Here is a 26,695-nt window from a genome sequence, read left to right as displayed (position 1 = left end):
TGGCCCTGCAGGGTGGATGCTCAGACAGACCAAGCTTCTCTTGCTGCTCAGGGTCAGTGTCAGTCCCTGCCAGGGCTGCAGGCACTGAGGACTGGCACTGAACTGTGTGCCAAGCCTGTGAGGCCTTCAGGCCAAAGGAACAGGGAGGGCAAGGCAGGGTGAGGGCAGGCAGCCAACATCACAGTAATTGCTTCCTGCTATTTCATAGGTACAAGGCAAGGGATGGCACTGTATCTTATTTTGGCTGTGTGGTTTAAAGTGAGTAATACCAAAGTCAGAGGTGATGATACTGTCTTTCAAAAGGAGGTAGTATGGATGTAGACAAAAACAGCATCTTAGGGAAAAGAGACATGCCGAGAATTGATGCCAAGCTACCAACTTTGCTTGGTGGGTTTTGCTAAATAGCAACAGACAGCTTCTGTTTGTTGAGATTGCTTTAAAAAATTAAAAGCCAATCTGCCTCTTTCCACCCTCCCCTCCCCCCCAAAAAAGTATAGAGAAAAGAAACAAGTTTTCTTAGAGAAAAAATAGAGATACGGGGGAAAAGAAAGAGAAATGGCTTTACTGCCTCATCTGTTTCTGTACTTTTTGTTCACTATTTTAATGTAGATTGATTTATTCCAAAATGAGCCTTGGGTTGTATATTATTTGCATAGTACAGTGCTGTGGAGGGTCCACTGAGTAAAGAAGATCAGCAGCAGAGGGTGGGAACTGAAACTGGAAGTCCCAGAAAGATATTCCTCCAAGCTGAGCCCTTGCAGTGGATAAGGAGGACGTTTCAAGGTCTGTGCAGTCACCGGTGTGGCTTTGCATGCATGCAGAATAGTCCTGCAGAACAGAGGTCAGGGCACAACAGTCAGGTGGGAGAGTGGAGCTTGAGTGGATACAGTGGGGGAATAACTGCACTGCAGAGATTAGAAACAAACCCATGGAAGAGTGACTGCCATGGAAAATCAGTTGTCTGATAGGCACAGTGATAGTATTAGTGTTGTAGCATGGACAGAGTACCCTGCGGAAAAGAGCTGGGGCAGGCTCTAACCCTACTGAGGCAGATATCCCCAGCCCAGAGGACACTCATAGCCTGATACCATCTGTATGTTAGATGAGCTTCTGAAGTCATCAACTGAACCTTCCTCCTTTAGAGACATTGAAGACAACCTATCCCCACTGCACAGCAGGTGTACTTAAATCCTTGCTCTCTCCCTCTTGTTCTCCCTATTTCTTGTGTTGACTGGCTGATTGAAACTGCGGAGGGCAGCAAGAAGGAGGATGAAGAACTGCCACTGTTGTTTTGATTCAATCCTTACACACACAAAAACTCCTCAAGCCCTGTGAGAAAATGACCAAAGAGTAATTTCCACCTTCCTCCTCCTCCTCCCCTTTGCCCTTCCATTTCCAGTGTAAACAACTCAAGAATTTGCCTAACAAGCTGGCCTCCCCTCTGGTTATTGTCCCAAGTGAACAGCCTCTCTATTCACTAACCCATGATGGTAAGTTGGTTTTGGGAAGCAGGTTTATCTTCTCAGCTCAGGCAGTGCACTGGGCCTGCTTGTGAACCGGTTGCCATTCAGTGTCTGCTCTGCTGTTGATAAAGCACATTACACATGGCTGGGCTTGCATGATTAATACAGCTGTCTAAGTGCTCTCTCTAAAAACAAAAACAACCAGAAAGGAGAAGAGAGTGTGGGATTTGGGAGGGAGGGAGGGAGGGTGTGCATGGAGAAAAAAAACAACCATTCCAAAGAAATCAGGCTTACAGAAAAAGGCAGAGTGCTCCTGGAAGACCTTCCCTCCCATGGGTGAGCAGGTCTTTGAGCAGAGCTCCCCTGCAAAAGGGAGAGGCCTTGTGGCAAGGTGAGCAGGGAGCAATGTGCATGATCCTTCCCCAGCATCACCTGCATGTCCCTCTGCAGCCCGGGGAGTGGATGCATGGGTGGGAGCATGGGATCAGGCCCTGGAGAAGGATGTGCTCTGACCGGCACGGCTTTGGCAGGGTCTGGTCAGGCAGCCCCTACTGTGGGTGATGCAGTTACAGAGGCACACTGACCCTTGGTGACACTGCTCAGAGGCCCACAGACACTGAGCAATCTCCAGGCACCTGAGAACATCTAAGGAGGAACAGGAATAGCTTCCTGCATCTTTCCCAATGCTCCAACTCACTTGGCTGAAGGCCTGCTCAGCAGCCTGTGTAAGCTGTATCAACTTTCCCTTTTTCATAGTGGTCTGAGAATGGGCTGTGAGAAGCCACAATGGCTTCCTGCTTTGGCTTTTCCTAGACCTGGGCCAGGTATTAAAGCCATGCTTGCATTGTTAGGGTGTTAAAGTGACAAGGAGTCTTACTCTGGAATTGCACACACACGAACACTTCCATATTTTGATGAGAACTTCAGGGAACACAAAGTAATATTTACTTAGACCCCACACTTTAGAGACATACACCAGCTCAAGGGTCCAGCTTGACAGTCATGACATCTCTAATTCACTGAATTACTACAAGTGATATCCCTACGAAAACCTCAAGGACAGGATGGGAGGATACTCTTCAGATACTAGAGAAAGATAGGGAGGGCAGAGGCTGCAGTAGGACCGGATTTCAGTACCACAGTAACCTCAAGCACAATGGCCACTCTCCACCCAAATTTAGTTATTTTTCTGCTCCAGTCACCCCTACATATGTCCCCTGCCTCTTCATTTCTGGCCACAGCCACTCAAATCTTTCCCATGCCATATATCCAGTAAAGCTTATGGAAAACTATTGAAGGGATGAAGTGGGTAAACAGACAGACATGAAACTGATGAAAATATTAAATTTTCAAAAGGTTCCAGAGCTTCCAATTAGCAGACCTGCTTCCTAGGGTGGCATGTGCTCTGGGTGAGGGGAGCTGTGCTGTGTGTCCTCTATTGAGACACTGGGTTATGTGCTAGCATCACCTTTGGTCTGCAGTGCCCTAAACGTGCTTCAGAGATGAGCAGGAAAGGGATTGCATTATCCTAGGAAAGGAAAAAGCAGAAAAACCTCAGATCTTCCCAAAATGACTCCTGAAAAGGTCTGTGCTATGTGATTTGGGGTTTTGGGGGTTTGTTGTTTTGGGGGGGTTGTTTGTTTGTTTGTTTGTTTGTTTGTTTTTGATGCCCTGCTGGTAGAATGAGAGTCCTTAATGTGTGATTTGAAGACAATACAGATTTAAGTATCTGATTTTATATCAGTTGCTGGGGAAGGTGGGGTTTGGGGATGTGGCTTTTTTAAAATAAACCTTCAGTTTCTAGGGAAATAAAAAGGGTGGGAGAAAAATTTCTTCAGCTATGAGAAAACATTGAAACTTTATATATACAGAAGACAGATCTGATGATGAAAGATCTGTGTAGCCTTGAAACAAAGGTGGTCTTCTAGCCACCACCAACCTCACTGGTCAGGATAACAGCTCAATTTTAGACTAGGATTACTGTAAACCAGCTCCAGGATAAATAGTGTAAGCAGACAGCTCTTGAATACCACGACCTTCTCAGAAAGACACTGAAAAATACAAATTCAGGGATATTCTTCAGACCTTAGAAAGGATGGGTGAACTGCATTATAGAATGAATCTTCATTCCTCTAAGACATAAGGTATGATAGATGAGTACTTAGTACACCATGAATGAGCTCCAAAACATGGGGAAGAACTGTTCAGTGCTAAAAAAGCATGAGCAAATTCTGAAATACATTAAACCAAGTGCAAAGATTGATAGACACCAGAGACATTTCTTTAATCTTGTTGGAGAGTTGCTGGAGGGCATCCTCCCCAGCTTACACAGTGGTACTTGCACCTCTAGGAAAGCCAGCCTGCTGCCACTGCAGTCACAGTCAAGTTTTAATTACAGGAGCAGAACTGGTAGTGACAATGGGGAATGAGCAGGCAACGAGCAAAATAGCTTCAACACTGGGAACAGGGAAGAAAAAAAAGTGTTTTCTTCTAAGAAGAGGGGGGAGGAACAGGAATGAAGTAAGAAAAAAAAAAAGCCCCAAATGAACCCTAGTAAGTAGAAGCTGGTAATCCCTAAAGCCTCAGAGTAGAGTGCAAAGCCCTGGAAGAAAGAAATTAATAACTTTCAAAGTATGACCTTGAAAATGGAATTAATAGTATTCCTCCCTTTTAAGCCTTCATGATAATAAAGATTTCATCTTCTGAAGCCCTGGCAAGAGAGTCAACAAACTAGGAAAAATTGCTTCCTGTGGAGCAGCTGGCAACTGTAAACCCTAAGACCCCTGCAGGCCCCAGGGAGTCAGATGATAGAGACACCTGCATGATGCACATCCTCTGTCCCTTGTGCCTTCTGCTTTGGAGGTGGAGTTTTTTCTTCCTCCCTCCCCGCCCCCCCCCCCCCAAACCCATTTTTGGTCCTATTTTTTGCTCAAGAGGCAGACCTTCAGCCTTCACTGTAAGTAGAGTCAGCCTATCAACAACATGGAACCCAGAGCTGCTCAGAGTGGACAGCACCTGGAAAAACAGCAGGCTGGCTATACTTGGTTTATCATCACTCCTTCCTTCCCATCACAGACAAGTTCTTCAAGCTCATCCCATGCTGCTTTCTGGCTTCTCTTCCATTCAGAAACTCATGGGAACCAATTGCCCTCTAACACCAGATTTTACTTTGCACCTTATCCTGGCAGGATCCTAAGGGCAGATTCTCCAAAGCAAATCAAGACCCAGGAGCTCTCTGATGCCGTTTGAACCGCCTCTGTGGGCTCTTTTCCATCGGCAAACTGCAGATATGTCAAGCCCTGGAGTCTTGTTGGAGTAATGTAAATAAGAGAAAAATTGGCAACTGCTGTTTCTTCTCCTGCCTTCATTTTGGCTTACTCAGATGATGAGACAGGCAGATGTGGATGTGAAGCATGTAGACGGGTGGATTTTTTTTTTCCCTCAAGAATGTATCTGCTCTCTGCTTGCATCTCAAATGATCCTTTTTAAAAGTCTGTATTGGGAATCTTGAAAGTAATAGGTTTAGTTTCTCTTGGTGATGATCATGGTGCACATATTTGGAGGCATGCCTCTGGTGAACTTGCAGGTTTGCTTTACACATCTGGCCTCATTTGCCTCGTGAGCAAGGCTTATGAATCATGGTACAGTCTCCATTTCCCTCTCTAATGAGCTCTTTCAAGGATGCTGTTGGTGTTATAAAAGTGAGCTGGAGGGAGTGAAGAGACAGAAGGGGGAGTATCTGTGTGGAGGAGGTAGAATAACAGGATGGCTTGAGTTGGAAGGGACCTTAAGGACCATCTAGTTTCAAACCCCCTGCAATGGGCAGAGCACCTTTCACTAGACCAGGGTGCTCAAAACCCATCCAATCTGGAATTGAACATTTCCAAGGATGGGATATCCACAGTTTCTGTGAATGCCTCACTACTCTCATAGTGAAGAATTTCTTCCTTATATATCATCTAAATCTACCCTCTTTCAATGTAGGACCACTACTCCTTGTCCTACCATTAAGCACCCTTAAAAAAGCCCTTCTCCAGCTCTTGTCACTGCCTTTTAGGTACTGGAAGATCATGGTGCCATGGAAGATCATGGAGCCTTCTCTTCTCAAGGCTGAATAACTGACTCTTTCAGCCTGTCTTCATAGAAGAGGTGCTCCAGCCCTCTGAGAATCTTCATGGCCTTTCTCTGAACTCACAGCAACAGGTTCATTTTCATGCTGGGGCCCATCATAAGTGGTATAAGTAGAGTGGATTACAAACTTCACTACGCCCTGCACCCTCAGTTTCTGCTGCCGTAGCAGGTAGATGAGTGGGTAGATATCCTACTTTTTATGAGTCTTCGAAAGAGGTTTTGCCGAGGATGCAGATGTAGAGTTGTGGAAAGATACAGGCCCGTGGGGAGCAGATTCCGTGCCACATCCGTGTGGCCGTGTCTGGCTCAGCGGCGGTGGCTCGGAGCGCGCAGAGCTGGCTCCCTTCCCTCAGCGTGGTCCGGGGGGGCTCTGCCGTGCGGACCCGGGCTTTTCCCTGCGGGTGTGCAGAGCCGCCAGCCCCGGGTGTTACTCCCAGCCTTTCCAGAGCCTTTCCCAGCCCGGAGGCTCCTGGATGGCGAGGAAGGGTCGGTGTCCTTCGGCTGCCACCTCGCGGGGAAGGAGCAGCGCTTCGCCGGGCGGGGACAGAGGGACAGGGAGACCCGCAGCGAGAGCCTGGCCCGGGGAGGGTGACAGGACGTGTGCGAGCGCTGTTCCCCTGCATGGGGTTACAGCCCTGGCAGCACACCTTTGCTTGCTCGTGCCCTTTTTCGCACCTGCTTGTTGGAGTCTGAGCTTCACCGGGCACCACATCCATACCTAAATAGATCAGCTGGAAACTCCACTTTTCCCCCTGCAGTTCTCAATCCGGGCTGGTACTGGCTGCCTACATTTGCAGTCCTGGTACAAATGCCCTCTTCCCAGAAGCACCATCATTCCCCTCTACCTGTCTCCCTCGTCCCTGCTTTCCTGGTGCCTGGCCAGGACCTAATTTCTTCTCTTTATCTCCCCTTTTCCCAGGACCTGTTCTCATTACTTACCTAACTTTAATGTTTATGTAATGTCCTCTGTTTCCCCATCCTCACATTGGCTGACATCTTCTCCCCTTGCCCTCTTCCATGTCGTGAGCTGAGCATTCCTATATTGCCATTTCAGTTGAAGATTTTCCCTGGTATTGTTTCTTTTGCTGTAGCCCAGCATTGATACAAGTGCAAGGGTCATCCTATCACTCCAGTCCACAATACCCTCTTCTTATACCTCTCATCACAGCAGCCTTTTCCAGTGCCTCTGCCCAGATGCACTTGCGTATTTTTCACCTCCTCAAGCAGCCCCCAACCTCCAGTAGACACTATAGGCTTTAAGAGGCCAACACAAGCCATGAGGTAAGGCCTGTGCAGGGCTAGCCTTCAGACTTCGGACACTGCTGCAGAAGCTCTGTGTGTTGCAAGTTTTTGTGACAAAAAAACTCATCTCTTCCTCTCCTGGGAAGATCTAAACACTCCGCAGCTAATTCTTCCCACACTGAGCAGTTTCCTTAGCCTGGCTCTCCCATAGTCAGCAGAGGAGGCTGAAGAGCAAGGAGTGCCTGAGACAGTTTTAATCTAGCCAGTTCAGGTAGCAACTAATAGTAGGCGGCATGCCAGGCCGCCTGTTAATGCCAAGGTCCTAAAGTGACAAAAGAACATAGCATCCAAATTTAACGTGGGGCCACAATGTCATTACTGGCAGCTGAGAGCTGCTGTGCTTCTTAAAGAGCTGAGGGACTCCGTGGATATGGAAGTCTCCAGGCAGTCCAGAAGTGACAAGTTCATGGATGAAGAAATTAATCTCAAAGGGGTGCAGCCTCTGCTGGCTCATGATGACTCTGAAGCAGGTGAGGTAGGCCAGTATGATCCATTCTGGCCTCGTGGTCCTGGCTGGCCCCCACCCAGCACCTACAGAGGACAGAACTGAAGGTTAGACAAGACCCTTGGACTGACTCAGCAAAGGTCTTTCCAGGTGATGTGTTCATCAGACTGGTTTTGAGGATGAAAGCAGGTCTTGGCTGTGGTTTGCTCTGAATGTCCACTCTGCTTTTCCCATCTTCCTCTGCCATCTAATCCAAGTCCCCCCATCCTTCTCACTGTGTCTTTTCCTACACTCTTCATGGAGTAGGAACAATTCTTGCACTATCACATACATAAGCATTACAGCTATACCAAGCCAAGTCTGCTACAGTCGCACACATCCCCACATCCTCTCTAGTGAAACCTTGGCTAGGTTGGATTGCAGCCCTCTGCATGTGAGAGCATGCAGCAACTCTTCTGCCTCATGCTGCATGGATGGTTTTGCCTGCAGGAGTGTTAGGCACCACGTGAAATTGCTGATGTCCCAAATTTAAGGGTCTTACCACCCCTTCTGCATTTTCACTCAGAGGCATGTGGAAATTTTCCCAGAAGGGTTAGGGAGGACTCCTGGAGCATCTTTGTGCCAGGCTGTTATTCTGGGCTGTTGCACACAGGCAGGTGGGCAGGAGGAGTGAGGTCACCATGGCATGGCTCTATTTTTCCCATTGTTAAATTTAAGGATGCAGCTAGGGTTACACTGTCTTGGGGAGAGGGATGGGATGGGGGCTGCACATGGTCCCCTTCAGCCATGTGAGAACTACAGCTCTCTAAATCTTGCCCTTGGTGTGTGGCACCATATCAAATCACCTAGGCTGAACGTGTGGCACCGATAAAGCCTTGGAAACACAGGATGCAGTTTACCATGAAGCTGTTGCAGCACATAGGCACCATGGCAGGAGTCCACGTGCCTCTGCAGCAAGTATCCAATTGTCTCACATTTGGAGCAAGGGAGAGCAGTGCAGTTGTTCTGCCCTTGACAGCTTTCAGTCTGCTCCTTCTTGATTTGCTTAATGGGGTCTGACTCCGTCAGCATTTAGGGTCTAGGGTCCCCTAGGGGTTTAGCTGTGAAATGACGCCAGCTATTCATATTAGCTCATCAGCATCAGAAACCCAATTTCCTCGCCTTCAATATCCTGACCCTAACATGGTCACGGGCTTGTCAGGCCTGCTGAATTGCCGGGGCAGTGTGGGGGGATGAATAGCCCAGGATATTATAGCAAATTCCCAAAGTACAGGCTCAAGGTCACAGAAGCAGGAGACCGCAGGGACAGCTCCGAAACTGCCGGAGCCAGCGAAGAGAGAGCAGGAGTGGACAGCCGGGGGTCGTTCAGGAGGGGCGTTCCGGGAGTCTCCAGCGGGCGGGGAGGGCTCCTCTCGGCGGCCGCCAGAGGGCGCCGGAGACCGCTGGTTCTCCCGCTGCGGGATGGCGAGGTGATGTATAGGGATGGCGAGGTGATGCACCGGAATGGCGAGTGGATGTGTGGGATGGCCAGGGGATGTTACAGGGATGGCGAGGGGTTGTGCAGGATGGCGAGGGGTTGTACAGGTATGGCGAGGGGATGTGACATGGGGGCTGTGGGACCGGGATGGCGAGCGGATGGATGTGCAGGATGACAGGGCGGGGGGTTTGAGAGGGGTCAGTGCGCTGGGGGGCTGCAGGGATGGGGCATTGTAGGGGTCTGTGTGCTCGGAGGCCTGGGGCTGCGGTGTGCATGTGCACACCTAGGGGAGCTGTGCCCACACGTGCACGGAGTGAGCACACTAGGGGAGGGCAGTGTGCAGGTGAGGGCTGGCACTGTCCGCCCAGCGTGGGCGCTCACCCATGGCCGTGTGGGTGAGCACAGCCCGCAGCAGCAGCTGCTCGTGCACACACATGGAGAAGTCATCATGCAAACATGGGCTCGGCTCGCACAGCCTGAGGTGTGGCTGGGAAGAAAGGTGACTGATAGAATGAATTGAAAACAGATTTTTTTTCCTGCAGAAAATCTCACTCAAAGACAAACATTTTAATTTTTTCCAGCATTTTCACTCTTATCACACTTGAGCAGCTGTTGTCCCCCAAAACATTATTTGGTGATAGAATTATAATCTTCCCACATTTTTACAGTACTTGTGACAGTAAATGTAGCAGCCATGGCATGTAGTCCACCTAGCTGTGCTATAAAACACAGAGATTCCATGTAGCCCCCAGGGTTATGTGCAGAGGCCACAGTGGATCCCAGTCCGCCCAGTCAGCCTAACACACTGCCCAACACCTTCATGGCCTGCTGGTGAGAACAGCTGCTGGTGTGAGCCTGTGGTGTGGCACAGAAGATGATCAGGACTGCACATGGAGGGCTTTCTGCAGCCAGCTCCACCATGACTGGGACACATAGGGAGCCAAGAGAACATGTATCATTTTTCATCTCTGGAGATGGGAGTTTCAGCTTTTCAGATGATCTCAAACTTAGACACACAAGCTCAAGCAGAACAGAAGCTGGTGTGACCCTGTCCCAAGTCTTCCATCACACCACATGTCTTTGTGTGTCCTCTCTTTTACCTAGATATTGCAGAGGCTCATCTCTTCTCCACACCACTCCACGCCTCTGCCCTCAGTCCCCACCAAGCTCACAAACTCTGATCCGTGCATTTAGATGCATTAAGGCAGCAATATCCAGCCAAGGCCAAATGTCCTCTTGCCTCTGCTGTGCTGGGGGTGCACTGCGTGTCACTATTGGTGCAAATGCCCTTGCTCCAGTTGCATGGACACCCTAGAAAAGTGGCAAAGAGGAGGAATGGTTGTCACGAGTATGTTAGGTATATGTCCATGTGTGTTAAGACAAATAGTGTTTAAGCCAGATAGTAAAAATGTGGTGGCTGAAATTTTTTTGTGGGCAACACACTGCTTGATGTGCTCTTGTTTATTTGCTGATCCAGAGGAGTCGTTTTGTGCAAAAAAAGGGATGGAAATGGTCCCAAACAGCGTCCCCACCATTATCTGGCTGTGAGAGGTGCTTTTTCTGAAACACAGGTGAGGTAGGTGTAGTAGCTAAAGTGAAACTTGTTCCTGAGTTTAGGGGAGGAAATAAAATGAGTGAAAAAAGCCAGTGTTGTAGGATTTATGTGACAAGCCACGAAAGATGCACGTGGACTAGCTGAAAAAAAGAAGCATAGATGGAACAAAAATTTTCCACACAAATCAGCACATACTTACTTAAAAATCAAAAAATAGAACTGGGGTACAAACAGCTAGTCTAGTCAGCTACCTTAGGAAGAAATCAGACAAATGAAAGTACAACGGAATTTGAGGGACTCTGGAGACATCCCTCTTGGATTTGCTGCCTTTTAGTCACCAGCTTGAGTTTAATAGTGACTGTGCTGCTGAGCAAGCCTGTGGGTAGCAACTGTGCTCCCAGGAAAGCAGTGGGACTCTTCACCTTTGCAGGTTGTGAGGGAGCAGTTGTATTTCAGCCTCATGACAGGGCCTTTTTTTTGCTCCCCTCTGCCATCAGAAACAGCTTTTCTTGGTAGCAAGCATGACTTTTTTCTTCCACAGCAGGATCAGTTCCAACATAAAACCTCATCTCCATCTCCACACTCCAGCATCTTACACACACATATATGTATAAATGTACACGTACATGTGCATGCATGCATATATATATGAGCACTTTACATGCACGTATACATGGTGAGCCTGCATTTACAGACCACAGCCATTTACACCTCCCTGACCAATTATCAAGAAAAGGCTGCCAAGGCTTGGGATTGCAGGGTGAATTTAAAACAGCATCACTGCCATTAAAGTCATCCAGAAAAGGGAACCCATAAATGAGAGGATGAATGAGAAGATATCAGGAGTGTTAGCACTTAATATTCCCAGAGTGAGGCTGTGTTATTTGTTGTTGCAGCAGCGTGCTCCTCCCTGCCCCCTCTGACAGAGCCTGTGGATGTGCGTGCACACACGTGCAACTTCATTTCCCACCCCAAGGAAAGATCAACCTCCCTGGCATACCCTGCACCCTCACCTCATAGGTGTCATGCCACAGGGCTGTAAGTGCCACAGCACTCCTCCGCCTTCCTCCACCCCGATTCAGAAAAAAATAATTATGGTGCAGCCCTGGGAGGGAGGGGAGTGTCTGCTGGTTGGGCCCATGTTTTATTGATGGGACCACTGTGATGAATCCTGTGGAGCTGGTGTCTGCCTGCAGACCAGTACTGGCCACTGTATAGAATTACAACAAGTCCTGGCATCTCAGGGCCACCACTGGGAAGGTGGTGGAGTGGGCAGGCATGGGGGTAGTGACCAGGGGCTGCAAATGCAAAGGTGTGAACCATATCCCTGTACTGGAAGGCCAGCAGCTCCCAGCTGGAGGCACAGCAAGGGTTGGGTTGTGGTCAGCAGCCAGGGCTGAGCCTTCCCACTTGTTCCAAGCCCTGTTCCTCCAGTGTGGATGTTGTTTAGGGACAGCCACATACCATTGGAGTGTTGGGCTGAGGGAAGGAGGATGCTGATGAGCTGGCAGACAGCAGCCTGTAGCTGGGCTGGAGAGAGGCTCACCAAGGTGGGAAGGCAGCTGTGCCCTGCAGCCCAAACTCACCACTGGAGGAGCAGCCTGGGATTGAAGCACTGTGTTCCTGTGTTGCCCCCATCTCACCCAGCCTCCTGTAATCTTGTCTTCTTTTCTCTCCCTTCTCGCACCCTGCAGGACCCGGCACAGGGAGAGTAGACAACGGCTCCATGAGTTTGGCCATCCCACTGTGGCTTCTGGCAGCATCCCTGCTCTGCCTACTCAGCAAATGTTAATACAAATCAGAATTAAAATAATAATATTAATAATAATTAAAAAACAACACGACAACAACAACAACACACAAAACAAAATGCGTTATACAGGAGACAGAGCGAAGAGAGGGGAGAGAGAAAAAAGAGGGGGGGAGAGAGAGAGACGACTGTTTCTTTCACAACTTCTGTGTGTTCAGGAGCGAAGAGGGGGGAGAGGAAAAATTACAGCAAAGAAGACTCAGCAACATTTAATCCAAAACCTGAAACGCCGGCTGTCAAGTCATCGACTGCCTAGGAGGCAACATGAAGAGAGGGAGAGAATGGAGCACCAGCAAGAATCGTGTAGCCGGAGGATGCTGCAATGTAAACAATCCAACAAAAACCACAAAGCCAATCAAAAAGATCCCTTTTCTTTTCTCTCCTCCTTCCTCTTTTCCATACTCCCTCACTTTCCTTCCTTCCTCCTCTTTCTTTCTTTTGCAGAAAGAGGTCTTTGCTTCGGTGTCTATAGCCATTTAACTTTTTGGATGCCCTGGGTCATTTTTGTGAGCTAATGCTCAGCCAGTTCATACTTTTAAAAACAAATTAAAAAAAAAAAAAAAAAAAAAAAAAAAAAAGAGCAAAGAAAATAAAAACCAAAAAAACCCAAACAGCCACAAGCCAGAGCAAGTCACCTGAAGCTCTCTGCACACTGGTGTCCTGTGAAGAACCCCATCCTCTCTTCACTTCACCCTGCGCTCATGTGCACCCAGCCCTTGCTAAACACCTTCTTTCCTGTCCCCTCCTTCATGCAACATCGCCCCACAGGCCTGAACTAAAGCTGTGTCAACTCTACTGAAAGCCTACTTTTTTTTCTTTTAAAATCCTCTTCCTTCCCCTCCCCCAATTCAACCAGGTGTCTTTCTCTTTCTCCTGTGTATGCCTGTGTGCGTGCGTGCATGCATGTGTGGCTCTTGCTCCGTCTTCACTCTTTCTGTCTTTATCTTGCTCTCTCTAAGCATGCAAAACGAACAGTCCATGTGTACATACGCTCATCCTATTGTAGATAATGTCCTGCCTTGTCAGTGTGAGACAAGATGCAGAGAGATCACTTAGGCAGAGAAGAGGGGTGAGGAGAGAGGGGCAGCTGCAACACAGGTTCACATTGTGTCCTCACTGGCTTTTTGTCTTCTGGCCACCTTGCTTGCAAGAGTCAGTCTGCACCCTTGTCTAGGCTTTTTTTTCCTCTCCCACCTCCAACTTGTTTGGCTCTCAGCCTCCAAGTACCAGCATAGTAGCCTGTGCTATGCATGAGTGCTTGCACACGCTCATGGGGGTGTGCACTCATGTGCAATTGTCCAAGCAAGCAGAAGAAAGCAGGACTGGCCTACAACACTATGGACTGAAGAGTACAGCCACCATTCCTCCTGGGGATGGGAGGCTGAGCCAGTGATGTGAGTGATGAGACCTCGGACATCACCAAGCAGCCATTCCTTTTAGATATAGTGTGCATAGGAACAATACCTCAACATCAAAACCACAATCTGATCATTCCTAACCATTTTGGTAGACATGCAAAAATAGAGCCAATACCCTTTTTCGTTGCTTTGTTGTTTTTGTTCTTATTGGTACTGTCCTCCCAGTTTAAAGGGAAATGTAGGCTGTGTAAAGGTGAGTGTGTGTGTGCATGTGTGTGCTGTACACCACTGCTATTACAAAACTCACTGCAAATTCCACATTTGAAAGAAATTGGGTCAGAAAATATGGCCAGGACCTGTGAATGTAAGAAATAAAACAAATGTCAGGTCCAAAATCCTAGGTTTACAAAGAAGGAGATTAAAATGATGCAGCAAAGTAGTGGGCAGCGCAATTTCCCCTGCTTTTCTCTTATCTCAAGTATGCTGGTCTTGCTGGAGAGTGCCCCACACTTCCCATGGCAGAATCATATACAGAGGTGCCAACAAGAGAGGCTTTAGTGCCTCCCAAGTGAGGAGGCGAGAAAAAGCTGTGAGAAACAGGACTGAGAAAATGTTGGGCGGTGGCTGGAATTTGCCACGCCGGCACAAGGTCTGCTGCAGCAGCCGGAGTGAGCAGGGGCTTCAGTGCCTGTGTGTGGGTGGGGCAGAGGGGAGAAGACTCCGGTGTCCCCTGGCACGTCACAAGCCATAGGATCCACCAGCAGCAAAAATGATAAAGCATGGGGTTTATCACGTAGGCCTTTTTTGGAGAGAGGAGTGTACAGGGGAGAGCTTGATTTAGCCCACTGAAGTCGAGTGACCATCCCACGACAGCACAGCGTTTTACAGGCGCTCAGTTTTCAAGCAGCAGCCAGTTTACTCCTCTGTCTTTGCCCTGGGCACTGGGACAGTGGGAGCACGCTTGGCAGCCGTGCTCACATGCAGACAAGGAGGAAACAGCTTGGCCTTGCAGTGTGCAGGAGGGGATACCCGCCAGGTGGTCTCCGGCCAGGAAGGAAAGTGGGAATTGGCCGTCCCCACCTTTTTGTGTGAGGCGCGGTGCTTTCGCCTTGCGCTGCGGCACTGCCGGCGCTGCCCCCTCGCTGCTGAGCTCAGCTGTTCCAAGAAGCAGCAGGCACGCAATTAAAGCAGGCAGCCAGGAGCTCCTCCCAGGCAGCCAGAAGTGCAAGGAAATTTATTAAAGAGAGACGTGAGACATACTGAATTTGGGCAATGCAAGAGTTGATGTAGAGCTGCTGTGGAATTGGATGGTGGTAATTTATGGTCTTCCAGACCCCAAAGCCATACCTGCAACAGGGTGCAAGTCTCAAGTGGGCAACTGGTGCTTGAAATCCACCCAAGGTGTCCAGAGATGGTTCCCTTTCTCCAAAATAGGGCAGTCATTGATGGGACTTGGGCATCTTCTTTAGAGACTGGTGTGTGTCAGCCCATGAAAAAAATGCCCTGCATCCTTCAGAGCATTCATACATCCCAGTCCTTGTGCCTAACCTTCAGGAGGGCCATCTAATTCACAGTCTTGGTAACAAGTCCAGATTTTCTGCTGCAGCGGCCTCCTCTTTTCCCTGGTACAGCCGTGAGCTGATCCTGGTCCCAGAAGCCAGGTCTGGGAGCTGCATCCTTTCCTACTGGCAGGAGTGAAAACACCACACTGCTCTTTCTCAGGGCTGCACCTATGCTTAGATTTATTGGCACAGGATTGTTGAAAAAGGTGGGCATCCTGCAGTGTCTTGCTGTGACAGGCTGCTCCTAAGGGCTGAGACAAGCCCACTTTAGGTTCTTTGATGTCAACATGGTTGCTATGGTAGCGCATGCCCCATGGGTTCTCTGTATGTGTTTTTGTCACCATGGGGTCACTCCTAGGCACTGGGGTCACGCATATCAAACCCCTACAGTGTGGTGGCGGTCATCAAGTCCCAGCACCTCATTATCTCACATCAGTTTTGGTTCAAAGGAGTTTTGAGAGGATGTTTTTTTTAGATGTCAAGGCATAGAGGGGTATGGTTAAAAGGGAAATATCTCACTAAAAGCTGGACATGCATTTTTTGAAACCATCTGCCCATTAGTGGGGGAAATGGTCCCAGCCCCAGTGCTGGGATCTGGTCTTTCCTGCAGGCCCTGGGCAGATCTTTGCCTCCGTTGCATGGCTGTGAAACAGGGTGAAAGCCAGTTAGTTGCAGACCTCTCTGAGAAAAGCCACCAACACCAAGTACGCCTGTTTTCTGCAGAACTGCTGGGAGCTCCACTGCTGGCAATGTCTGTTTCTAGCAGGGCTGGGGGGATCGTGGGTAGGTTGAAGCTTGATTTTCTCCAAGAATCTAATCCTGTGATCTGCAGTGGGCCCCACAGGGTGCTGTAAAAATCTCCCTGTTTCTCCTGAATTCAAGCTGAACTCAAGCTCCCTGAACTTTGAGGGACTATTCAAAGCACCTGTTGAGAGGTGAGCCCAGATGAATATAGGAAACACAGGCAAGGTCTAATGCTTTTTCCCATTCTTTCTCCCCTCCACCCTCTGACAGAAAAGTTGCAATGGCATTTCTCATGTCTCAGGCCCTTCTCTCTGAAACTGTTTCTCCTCATCATCTCTTTTCCCTGTTTACATTGCTGTCTTTCCCATCACCTCCCGAAAAGCTGTGTTCTTGCTTCCTGCTGCCTCTCAGCTGGTTGGAGACCAGGGAAGATGGGAGTTTGGAATGAGACACCAATTCCTTGAGCTTGTCAGTGTAATTGTGTTTGATTGATGGAGATTTAACATTTAGTGTTATAAAAAGATATGAACAAAATGGAAAAAAAAATTGTATTTCTTCTACTGGTTTGTAAATATTACAAGAGTTACATGAGATGTCTGGTAATGTTCAAGCAGAGGAACAAAAACTTAGATTTCATATATGGCTCCATAATTGCTAGCAGATTTCTAACCCTTTTCAGATGACCGAGAGGAGGGGTGAAGGCAAGTCTTTCTGAAAGAAACTGGACAGGGGAAATGCAGCCACCCCGAGCCACATGAACTCCATGCATGATTGTAGCATGTTGCTTGGAGTGTGTGCCTGGTCAGATGGAAAACGAAGCAAACACCTGTCTCTGAACGGCTGGGAAGGGTGATGTGGGATGCTCCAGCCGACACGTCTATCTTGGCAGTTGTGTTCATTTCTGTTTGTTTGCAGCTCCGCACTCGCGGGCTCATTGCTCAGTGATGCACCCTCTCCTCCTGCCCCATACTCACTTTCTTCACCAGTGAAGTTGTGTCGCCCCATGCTAGCCCCAAGTGCATGTGAATGTGCCATTCATGGAGATTTCATTGGTGAAATGCATTGTGTCAAGAATTAGTCTTTGTCTGCACATCTTTCTCACACCACTGACTGTTCACCACTTGGACAGATCGCTCGTGCACTGCTGCTTGCCCCACTTTTGGTCAAAGAACATCCAAGCCCCACCAGCTCCTCTTAGCAACCAGACCATGGCCCAAGGCCACCTGTCTGAGCAACCCCATTCTGAAAGTCCAAGCACACATCATGGACAAAGCCACCATCAAAAGCCACGTGGTCTCCAAGCTGAGTGGAAGCTACACATCTGGAAGGAATTTGGGGGGGCAGCAGAAAGTCCTGATGAAACAAGAAGATCTGTGAAGTCAGAGGAGTTATGCTAGAATCCTTCACAGCCCCACCAGCAGATGATATTTCAGCTCAATTTTTGTGCAGTGTTTCTTCACTTTGCCCTTCCCTGGTGAGGGAATCTATGGGCACAGGGAAAAACCTCTACTCCTCCCAGCCCCTTACACCTCTGCTTCGTCTTCTCCAAGCACACTGACTTGCAGCCCTAATCATCATGGTGATTGATGTGATGTAGCAACTGACATGGGGGATGGCTAACCTAGACAGTATAACAGAGGAGGTGCCAGGGGAGTGACCAGTTCTCTCTCTTTCTCTCTTTCTGTCTCTCTCTCCTGATGGTGCAGAATCTTACTGCTTCTCTGACTCAAGGACGCAAAACCTCTTGAGTGAGGGATACTGGGAGCAAACTGTCCTATGGGAGGAGCAAAACTTGAGGCAGGAAAGTGATGAAGAAGCTGGATGGCAATTTCCAAGATGTGATGCTGGTGGAAGAGGATAGGGATGAGTGCTGTCCATCATCCACACACAGAACTCTCAGGTTCACCAGCGAGCAGACCATGGCCTCTCAGTGCTAATCTTCGAGTGGCTTCATTTCCAGTGGGATGCCCAGAAGATGATATTTTTTTTTAATTGCATGACTCTGCTGACTAGGAGCTGTGCCACACCACTACAACCTCTTTCACTTTTCCTTCTTGTAACTTGCTAGAACAACGATCAGGCAGCTCCCATAAACCCCCAAAATTTTGCCTAATTGTTGGCTCCCATTAGGGCAATATATGGTGCTTGCTTGTTGGTCCACTCGCTGTATCAGGGCAGCAGAACTCATCTTGGTGAGAGTTCATCGGTATGGTCCTCTGTACCTCTGTGGGTCAAGGTGATGGAGCGAGGCGAGGAGACCTGCCAAGGCAGGCCTTGGGCGAGAGGAACAGCTCTCCTAATTAGTCCAGGCAGGTGGGAAGCAAAGGGTCCTTCACCTGCTGCAGGCTTATCTTAGGGTTAGCTGGTGCCACAGCAACTCAGACTGCCCTGCAAGTCTTGTAGAATGCCCAGGCAGTGGAGAAGGAGGGGGCAGTGACAGGGGGACATGACTGCAGCGCAGGTGGTGGGGGCTGCGTGAGCAGCAGGGCTCCTTGGGCAGTGCAGATGGGGAAGGGGCAGAGATTGCATCCCAAGAGGACCCTTCTTTCCCTGTCTGTCCTCATGGTGCATCAGGAGCTCCCTCCTGGCCTCCCAGGGCATGCTCACCATGCAGCAAAATGGGTCTCAGTGAGTAAAGCAGTGTGACACCACAGTGGCTCCAACTGTGTCTGAGGAAAAGCGCGTGGATGTTTCTGTACGTAACATAGGGGTCATGGGTGGAGATAAGGAGAAAGGCCTACTCTAGGAGCCAGCCAGTGAGGAGGGCACATCCCAGGCGGGGCTGTCCTTCTCCAGAATTGTGACATTTGCTCCCCATTCGGCCACGCACAGGCGCATACGCACATCTCTGCGAGCTCCACGGCACACATGCTGCAGGAGTGCTCCTGGGGCACTCTCCTTCCCCACGCTCTCCATCATGCACAGCCAGGCAGGCGCTCAGCCCCTGCTGCTGCCGTGGCTCTGTCTGTGACACACAGCTATGCTGTGACCTCCTGAGGAACCAGGAGAAGGCATGTGCGTGCCTGTGCCTGTGCCTGCAGAAGCACACATGTGTGCCAGGAAAGGGAGGAAGGGGCACAGAGCAGGAACCTGCCTCCGTGGTGCCACCGTCACCTCCCAAAATCATTCAACTTTCCCAGCTGGAGCCAAGATTCATCCTCTAGACCTTAAGAATGAAGGCCAGTCCCTTCTTCTTGCTACACAGTGGGGTGGTTAGAACTCTCCTCATAAACAGTGTTATATACATATAAATATATATATATATCTATATCTTTATATCTATTTTTCCCCAGCACTGTAGACATGAGCTGAACTTCTCTTTAATGAAACGAGAAAATGGCCATTTTATTTTTTGCCATTGTTTTGGTTTTGAAACTAGCTCTGTGAAAGAAAGTTTTAAAAGCGCAAGTGTGTGTGTAAAAGAACCAATCAGAAAACTAAACAAGCCAACAAACAAATGAACAAAACCCAGTGATGGAATAATAAAAAAAGAAGCCTTTTATTTTTTTCTTTTCTCAATGTATTTAACTTCTGTTATCTCGTTTCTGTTTCTTTACATGTATGAATGCTCTGCTCTTCTGTGATCTTAAAAAAAAATACAAAAAAATACAAAAATTAAATAAACGTGAAAAGGAGGTAATATTTCTTCATTTCCCCTCCATGCCTTGCATACTCTGCCTTGTCTCCTCTCAGATCATGTCTAGTGGTGACTTTCCAGCCCACAGGGGGAATGTGGGCCAAGCTACCCCTTCTATCACCTTCCTTGGAGGGGCAAGGTGGTCCAGGGCTGTAAGTGCGGCAGGGGCCAGTGGCTTGAGAGTGAAGATGCTATGAAACCCCAAGCAGTCTGACCACTTCAGTGCAGTGCCTGGGGATGAAGAGAGCAGGCTGGCTGGAAATAGGTGTGGGATGGGGTTGCCAGAAGGAGATGCCATAGGCAAAACTGCAGTGCACATCCCTGAGGTCAGCACTTGCCTTCGGCTTCTTGTTTGGTTTGGGTTTTCTAAAATTAGTTAAATTGCATGATTGTATGTGTGTGTGCAGATAGAGTTTGGGATCAAGGCTGCAGTCTCAGGAGAAGAAGACCAAGGAAGCTGATGGAAAGGATAGTCTGAGGCTGAGCTGCTTAGGGCAGCACGGGACAGAAGCACCAAAAGACAGAGCATGATGGTTGAGATAGTGGAGAGAGAGAAGAGGGGTGGTGGGGAAGGAGGCAGGAAATGCTGGCCAGAAAACAGCAGGATGCAGCACTGGAGAGGCCAGGTTTTATGACAAGGAGGGAGTGGAGAAGCAGGGGAATGGAGAGGGCCTGGGGCTTAGAATAAGGCCAGCCAGGACAAGGGGAAAAGAGGCAGGAGTCTTGTGCCATGGTCATAAGCAGGCATAGAAAGGAATAGGTTAGAAAGGAGCAGGAGGAAGAGGGCAGCAGAGTAGCCTGGGCAAGTTTACAAGCAAACACAGCAAAAGGGGTGAAGAAACTAAGAAGCAGGAAAAACCTGGTCAAAGGAGAAAGCAGGACGTGGACAATTTAAATGTGAGGGTTGAAGAATCCAAGACATCTACAGCCAAATGACGATAATGGGGTGTTGGGGGTTGAATTGTTCCCCTTTTCTTTCTGTGGAATTTCTCCCATTGTTATGCTAAGTAATTGTGCCTTCACCTTAAAACGACAGATAATGTTCTCTCATAGGGGGGTGGGTGGACGGGGAGGGGGGGCGGAACTGGAAAAGGAAAGGTGGGACGGGGGGGGGTCTGGAGCGGGGACTCTCTCTCGCTTGGCTCGTGGAGTGGGAGGACAGCCCAGGGCTCTGCTCTGGCATCTTCCCCTGCCATCCCAGCACTGAGATCCACGCTCCCTGCCGTTGGACATTGCTCTGCTGCTCTCCCACCTCACCCTACTATCTCCGGACACTCTGCTGAGCACCACGACCGACACCGTGAGGGGGAGTCACTTTCCCCATCCCTCTCACCCCTGGGCCACCGCCATCACCCAGCCCTCTTCAACTGCGCGGGACCTGCCCTGCCCCCACAGCACCGGGAACTGAGCGCAGGGAGACGGCCTGCGGCCAAAAGGGAGTGGAGCGGAGCTAGACTGTTCTGTTCTGTTGCCAATTTTTATAGCTGTTGTTGTTTTTTCTGCCTTGGTGGATATCAGTAAAGAACTGTTACCCTTATCCCCACACCTCCTGCCTGAAGGCTTCTGATTTGGACCTAAAATAATTAAAAGGGAGGGGGTTGCATTCCGCATCTCAGGAAAGGGGCTCTTGCCTTTCCTTAGCAGATACCTGTCTTTCAAACCAAGACATGGGGATGTCTCTCTGTCATGTAAATGCCACCCGACTGTCACAGCCTGGCATCACTGTCCTTTTCCCAGTGGAAGAATCTATTTCCTGGTGACCCCTAAGGACACAGCTAACTATGCCACTGCACAGGGCAGCATGTGCCTGCACCAGGGTAGCAGCACGAGGCTGCATATGGCCAGGTTCAGCCTGGGGTGCAGGAGAGCCTGGCTGCAGCTCTGGAAGGGAGGTGGTCTCATCCTTGCTCACTGCTGGAGCATGAAAATCTAGGGCTTCTTATTTCTGGGTCTGCTCCTGCACACACCTATATGTTGCCTTCACTGTCTCTGTGCCACCTTCCACTGTCTCTCCTGTTGCCTATTTACAGTCCACTGGGGCAGAGACTTGAGATCTGCATACAAAACAGGGGTATATTCTATGAAAAGTTACAGCTAATTTTTTTCTGGAACATAACATATAGAACAGTCTAAGCTTGGTTTCCAATAGAGTACAGACTTTTCTTAAATTATATGAAATGAAATAAAATCAGAGCTGTCAGAAGCTCAGCACAAACAGTGGGCTAAGCAGAGGTATATCACATGAGGTGCAAGCAGGATGTTAAACATGAAGGTGAGTAGCACTTACCACACCTTTGCTAATAGAGACGGAAGAGAAGCGATGGGTTATGAACCCTCCTCCATCACTATCATTCCCTTCCATGGTGCTGGGAGAGCCAGGAAGTGCAGCGTGGAGGATCACAGCACACCTGGTGGGAGAGTGCCAGGGCAGGAGGTACCACTGTGCTCTATGGATATTAAGGTCAGTACTGAGCTTTACTGGGTGGTCACTGAGGTGGAAGCAGGCCAGGTTTGTGGTGCTGTACACGAATGACACCAGTGCTCCCAGGGCTTCACCTCAGTGTGAGTGCTGTGAACACATCTGAAAAAGCTGTCTTTGCCTTTTCACCTCCACCACCTTAGAGCTGAGGCTAAAAAGAAGACAAGATAAACCCTTGGGCAAGAACAACCCGTCTTTAACATTTTAAATAGTTATTTTTAATGGTACATTTAACTAACACTAAGTTATCCATGGGAAGACAGTTTGGCTGTTAACACTGGCATCTGGTTAACAAACAAGCTTTGCATTTGGTGAGGCATGAGCATGGGCATAACACCAATAGTGCACCTTGCTAACAGCAGACTCATTAACATTATTTCCTGCTTTTAGCACCATGAAGAGCTTTTTGTACCTGTAAGAGCAATTATTAGATCTACCCCGTTCTTCCTGCAAAATGTATGTGGGAAATTATTAGCAGTGATGCAGATCTACCAGTAAATGAGGATCTGAATTCTTAGCACTTAACTCAAAATTTCCAGAAGAGTAAGAAAAGTGATGAGATGTTCTGGGGACTGTTCTTCATCTTTGCTTGCTGAGCAACTTGAACTATGTTCAAGCACTGCTAAATTGCAATTGGAAATTAGTTATGAGTTATGGTACTCAAAAGCTTTGGGAAAATGTGTGTCCATAAAAACATCTTGCAACTCAGCCAAGACTGGCTTTTTGCTTTCCAAAGTAGGCATTGTCAGAATCGGCAAAGAGTTGGATTTAAAGCGATAAACTGTGATGAATAAAACACCAGAACTTAAGGTGCAGCCTCACCAGTGCCAAGTAAAGAGGGACAGTCACTGCCACGGTCCTGCTGGCCACACTGTTTCTGACACAGGCCAGGATGTCATTGCCCTTCTTGGCCATAGGGGAACAAGCTGGCTCATGTTCAGCCACTGTCAACCAGCACCTCCAGGTCCTTCTCTGCTGGACAGCTTTCCAGCCACTCTTCCCCAGGCCTGTTTCACTGTGTGGGGTTGTTGTGACTCAAGGGCAGGACTCAGCACTTTGCCTCACTGAATCTCATTCAGTGGTTTTAGCCCATCAATCCACCCTGACCAGAATCCCTCTACAGAGCTTCCTACTCTCCAGCAGACCAACATTGCCACAAGTGTCAACTGCAAACTGAGAACAAGCTGAGCTTTCATCTGAAAGCTGGAAATTGCATTGATTTCCAGAGAAATGTCTGTACCTAACACCTTTTTATTGGTCTGTTGTCTTTGTTATGAATTCTGTCCACATGTGGCAGGTGTGGTATCTGTAAAAACTTGAGAACACGTTGGAGACTATGACCTTTACACAATGCTTTCTGATGTTTAATACTTTCAGAGTATATGGTTTGTAGAACATTTACTGCTTCCTCTTCAAAAGTGTCATCTTTCCAGTTCAGCTTAAAAACGGTGCATTGACCAGGAAACCAGAGGAATGAATGTTTGGGCCATTATCACAAAGAGGAAGGCTAATTGAAATGCATAATAGAGTTGTCACACACTCCAATAACCTTGATGATAAATTTGATTTTAGGTCTTTTAAAATATTACAAATGATTACAAAATGCTGAGCAGGAATAGTGTTACTCTGCCAGTAGAAAGTTACTCCAAAATTTTTACAGGGCTGGAGGGCAGCAAGGCTTGGTTTGGAAATCACACCTCATCATTGATCTGCTGCTGCCCCATTTTGGGTGATGATGTTTTTATTCAGGTCTGTGCCCAGGATTCTAGGGTTGCAGTCCCCTGATACCTGAGTTAACAGGCTGCGGTACTAGCAGAGGAAGAGTGTGTAGAAGTCACTGGTAGAAGTGAATAATCTCACCTTGTTCTGCCAGCACAGCACGTGAATCTGGGTTTTCCATCTCGTGGAGCCCAGCCTCTCAGGCTGTTTCCTTAGCTTGCAACTCATTTTGCAACCCAGTCCTCACAGATGGAGAAATCACTCCTGGATCTGAGCCTCTCGAGGATGCCACACAGACAGAGGGTCAGTGAGGATGCACAAAGCACTGGACACAAGTGCAGGAATCCAGCAGAGCTTCGGTCCCTCACAGTGCACCTGGCTTCCAGTTCTGGCCCTGCATTCCTGTAAGGAATATATTGTTCACTTGATGTGGCTTCAGTTGGCACAAGTTGTGGAAAACAGGCACTGAGCAGTCATCCAGAGCACCCACGAGCTGCTGGCAAGCTTGAGCAAAGACTATGCATCCTCTTTGGTTCAGGAAGCTTGCTCAAATAAAGGCTGTCTTGCCTGCCTGTGGGTTCGTCACCCATTGTAGAGTGGTTTGAGAACTTCCAGCCATGTAAAACCTCTCAGATCATCTCACTGGCTGCTGACTTTACTGGTTTGCTTAACAGAGCCAAGACAAGCCTCTTCCCAGCACCAGTGCTTGTGTGTGGATTGTCTGTCTAGTGAAGGAAGGGATGGGCTCTGCATATCTTTCCATGGCAGATACTTTACTCAGCCTGAAATTCCTCCCACTACAGAGCCTCGCACACCTTCAGCACAGCCTCCTGCCTCTGATCAAAGCTCTTCCGTGTGGCACAGGAGTGAAGACGTGCAGAGGTTCCTTGGTGGAGGCAGCTGCTGGTGACAGCCCCTGCTGCACACTGGTACCTCTGTGGGCGTGTGGCTCTCATTGTAGCTGAGGCAGAGCAGGAGCAGTGCTGCCATTTCTACCCACAGCACACAGCGGGGATGAGCACAATGCCACGTTCTTAACAATCTGCTCTTACTGCTGGTGGTGTGGGGCTCTTCTGCTAGGCTTTCCTGGGGCAGCTGTTGGCACAGCAGAGCTGCTGACAGGCATCAGAGCAAGCCTCCCACACTGCAGGATGGGGCTGCAGCTGCCACGGCCCTGGTACCCAGCACAAGCTACAAGTGCTCTCTTAGTGGGGCAGATCGTGCACCAGAGCCCAGCCAGGCCTTTCACTGCCAAGTGATTGGGCAGCGAGCAGGAGGAATGGCTGTGCAAGTACGGTTTGGGGCTGCTGTCTGCTTGAGGATGATATAGTAGGACATCTCCTTAGGAACATGCATGTCTTGGAGTGCTCAAGGACCAGAGGGTTGTGGAAAAGATGTGAGTATTTGTGCTGCTGGCCACAGAGACAGATCCATTTCCTGCGGGCAGAGGTGAGCACTCTTTGTAAGCCAGCAGCTGGGAGTCAGCTCCTGACTCCAAGCAAACTTGAATCAGCTTGAGGACAAAGACCTCAAGAAGCTCAGAGGACATTTTTAATGTTGTTCAAACCCTACCTCTTCCATTTGTTACCCCCATTAGCTAATTGAAATGGAAATAAAAATATCAAACATCTCTCACAAGGGGCTGTAACACTTACAGATAAAAGTTTGCAAGTGCTCTAAAGCACCTCCCTAGCCCCTGCCCCAGGCAACCACCCCAGACAGTGATGTGTCCTTGGGAACAGGAGGGATGGGGCATCCAGAGGTAGCTAGATCAGAGTAACAGCATCTGATTGTCACTGAGTGATAGCTGAGCTAACAAATCAAGAGCTATTAAGGAGAATGACTGAAGAAAGGGGGGGAAAAGGCACTGGAGGCACTTTGTACCTCTAATGATGGCTTTGATGTGGCAAATGAGGGAAAATTAGCACCAGACAGACAAATGGAAACTCATTTCAAGAGGCACAGAATGAGACAAAATTGCAAAGAGAAGCTCAGAAGATTGATTCAATAGCAAGGAAACTTTATCTCCCAAGGAATCCAGTGTTTTTACTCCCTTGCTCACTGTCTGTACTCTGGGAGCTCTTCCTTTGTGCCCTTTTAGTGATTCCCCCTTGCTCTTATATAAATACTAGAGCTGAGAAAACAGTTATTCAGAGCAGGGGTGTGAATTTGCTTTGATGTTATCCTCCCTTCCACCTTTTTAAATTTGTGTCTGCAGCAGGTTTTTACTGCTTTTTTGCATCAAAGGTGAACAGGAGCAGGAACTCATCACTACTCCACTAGCCAAAATCTGTTGTGTTCAGTTTCGCACAGCAGTCTGAGAAACTGGGATGGTCTGATCACAGCTAAGGTCAGGGAGGTGTGGCTTGGGACACAAGGAGAATGGCTGTGTGAGGTGGTTTTTGCTTGTATACCAGAGGGAATAGTCCCCTTTCTCAGTTGGCTGAGCAGTTTAAATTAATGAATTGCTGAACTCTGTTCATCTCCAAAGCACTGGCGATGCCACTGCATTCTTTTGCTTTGTGTCTGTGACATGTGGTTGTTTGGTAGTCTTGTATCCTCTTGCCCTAGGAGACAAAAGCTCATCAAGGATGGAAAGAGGTGCATGTCATGAGGAGGGAGCCTGTGCACTGCTCCGTGCATCCTTCTGGTACTGACTCCAGGGCTACCTGTGAAAAGGAACAAGACTTGACAGCCCGGCCAGGGTCTTGTGTTCAGTCAAAGCAATGCAGTAATTTAGGGAGTGGAAAGTCTACAACCTGGGACTTTCACTGTGGCAGCAGTTTCTGTCCAGTGCTTACAAACAGTAGAGATTCATACCAGAGGAGGACTAGTACCTGCCTAAAGTCCTTAAAGTCCTCCTGAGACAACTGCACCAGACCTGACTCATTGCCCTGGATTAAGCCTCACTTTAAAAGTTTGGCACCAGCTTAGTGTGAGAGGTTACTCAGTGGTGAATCCAGCATAAATGGTTTTTTGGTTTTTAGGTTTATTTGTCTTATATGTGCATTAC

At 48.6% G+C, this 26,695-nt stretch overlaps 1 protein-coding gene across 8 annotated transcripts in view; it reads left to right on the top strand.

Annotated features, from left to right (window-relative positions):
* LSAMP (limbic system associated membrane protein) overlaps nt 1-19,487 on the top strand; it is a 999,229-nt gene extending 979,742 nt beyond the window's left edge. For all 8 annotated transcript variants that reach the window (XM_088158973.1, XM_088158974.1, XM_088158970.1 and 5 more), the window contains one exon: nt 12,068-19,487. In XM_088158973.1, the coding sequence (XP_088015099.1) occupies nt 12,068-12,165 (98 nt within the window). In that variant the 3' untranslated portion in view covers nt 12,166-19,487. The remainder of the gene's footprint in view (nt 1-12,067) is intronic.
* The last annotated feature ends 7,208 nt before the right edge of the window (nt 19,488-26,695 follow it).

This window comes from Sturnus vulgaris, chromosome 2 (genome assembly GCF_052056855.1).
Source record: "Sturnus vulgaris isolate bStuVul1 chromosome 2, bStuVul1.hap1, whole genome shotgun sequence".
Lineage (NCBI taxonomy): Eukaryota > Metazoa > Chordata > Aves > Passeriformes > Sturnidae > Sturnus > Sturnus vulgaris.
This window is presented reverse-complemented; position numbering and strand designations above follow the sequence as displayed.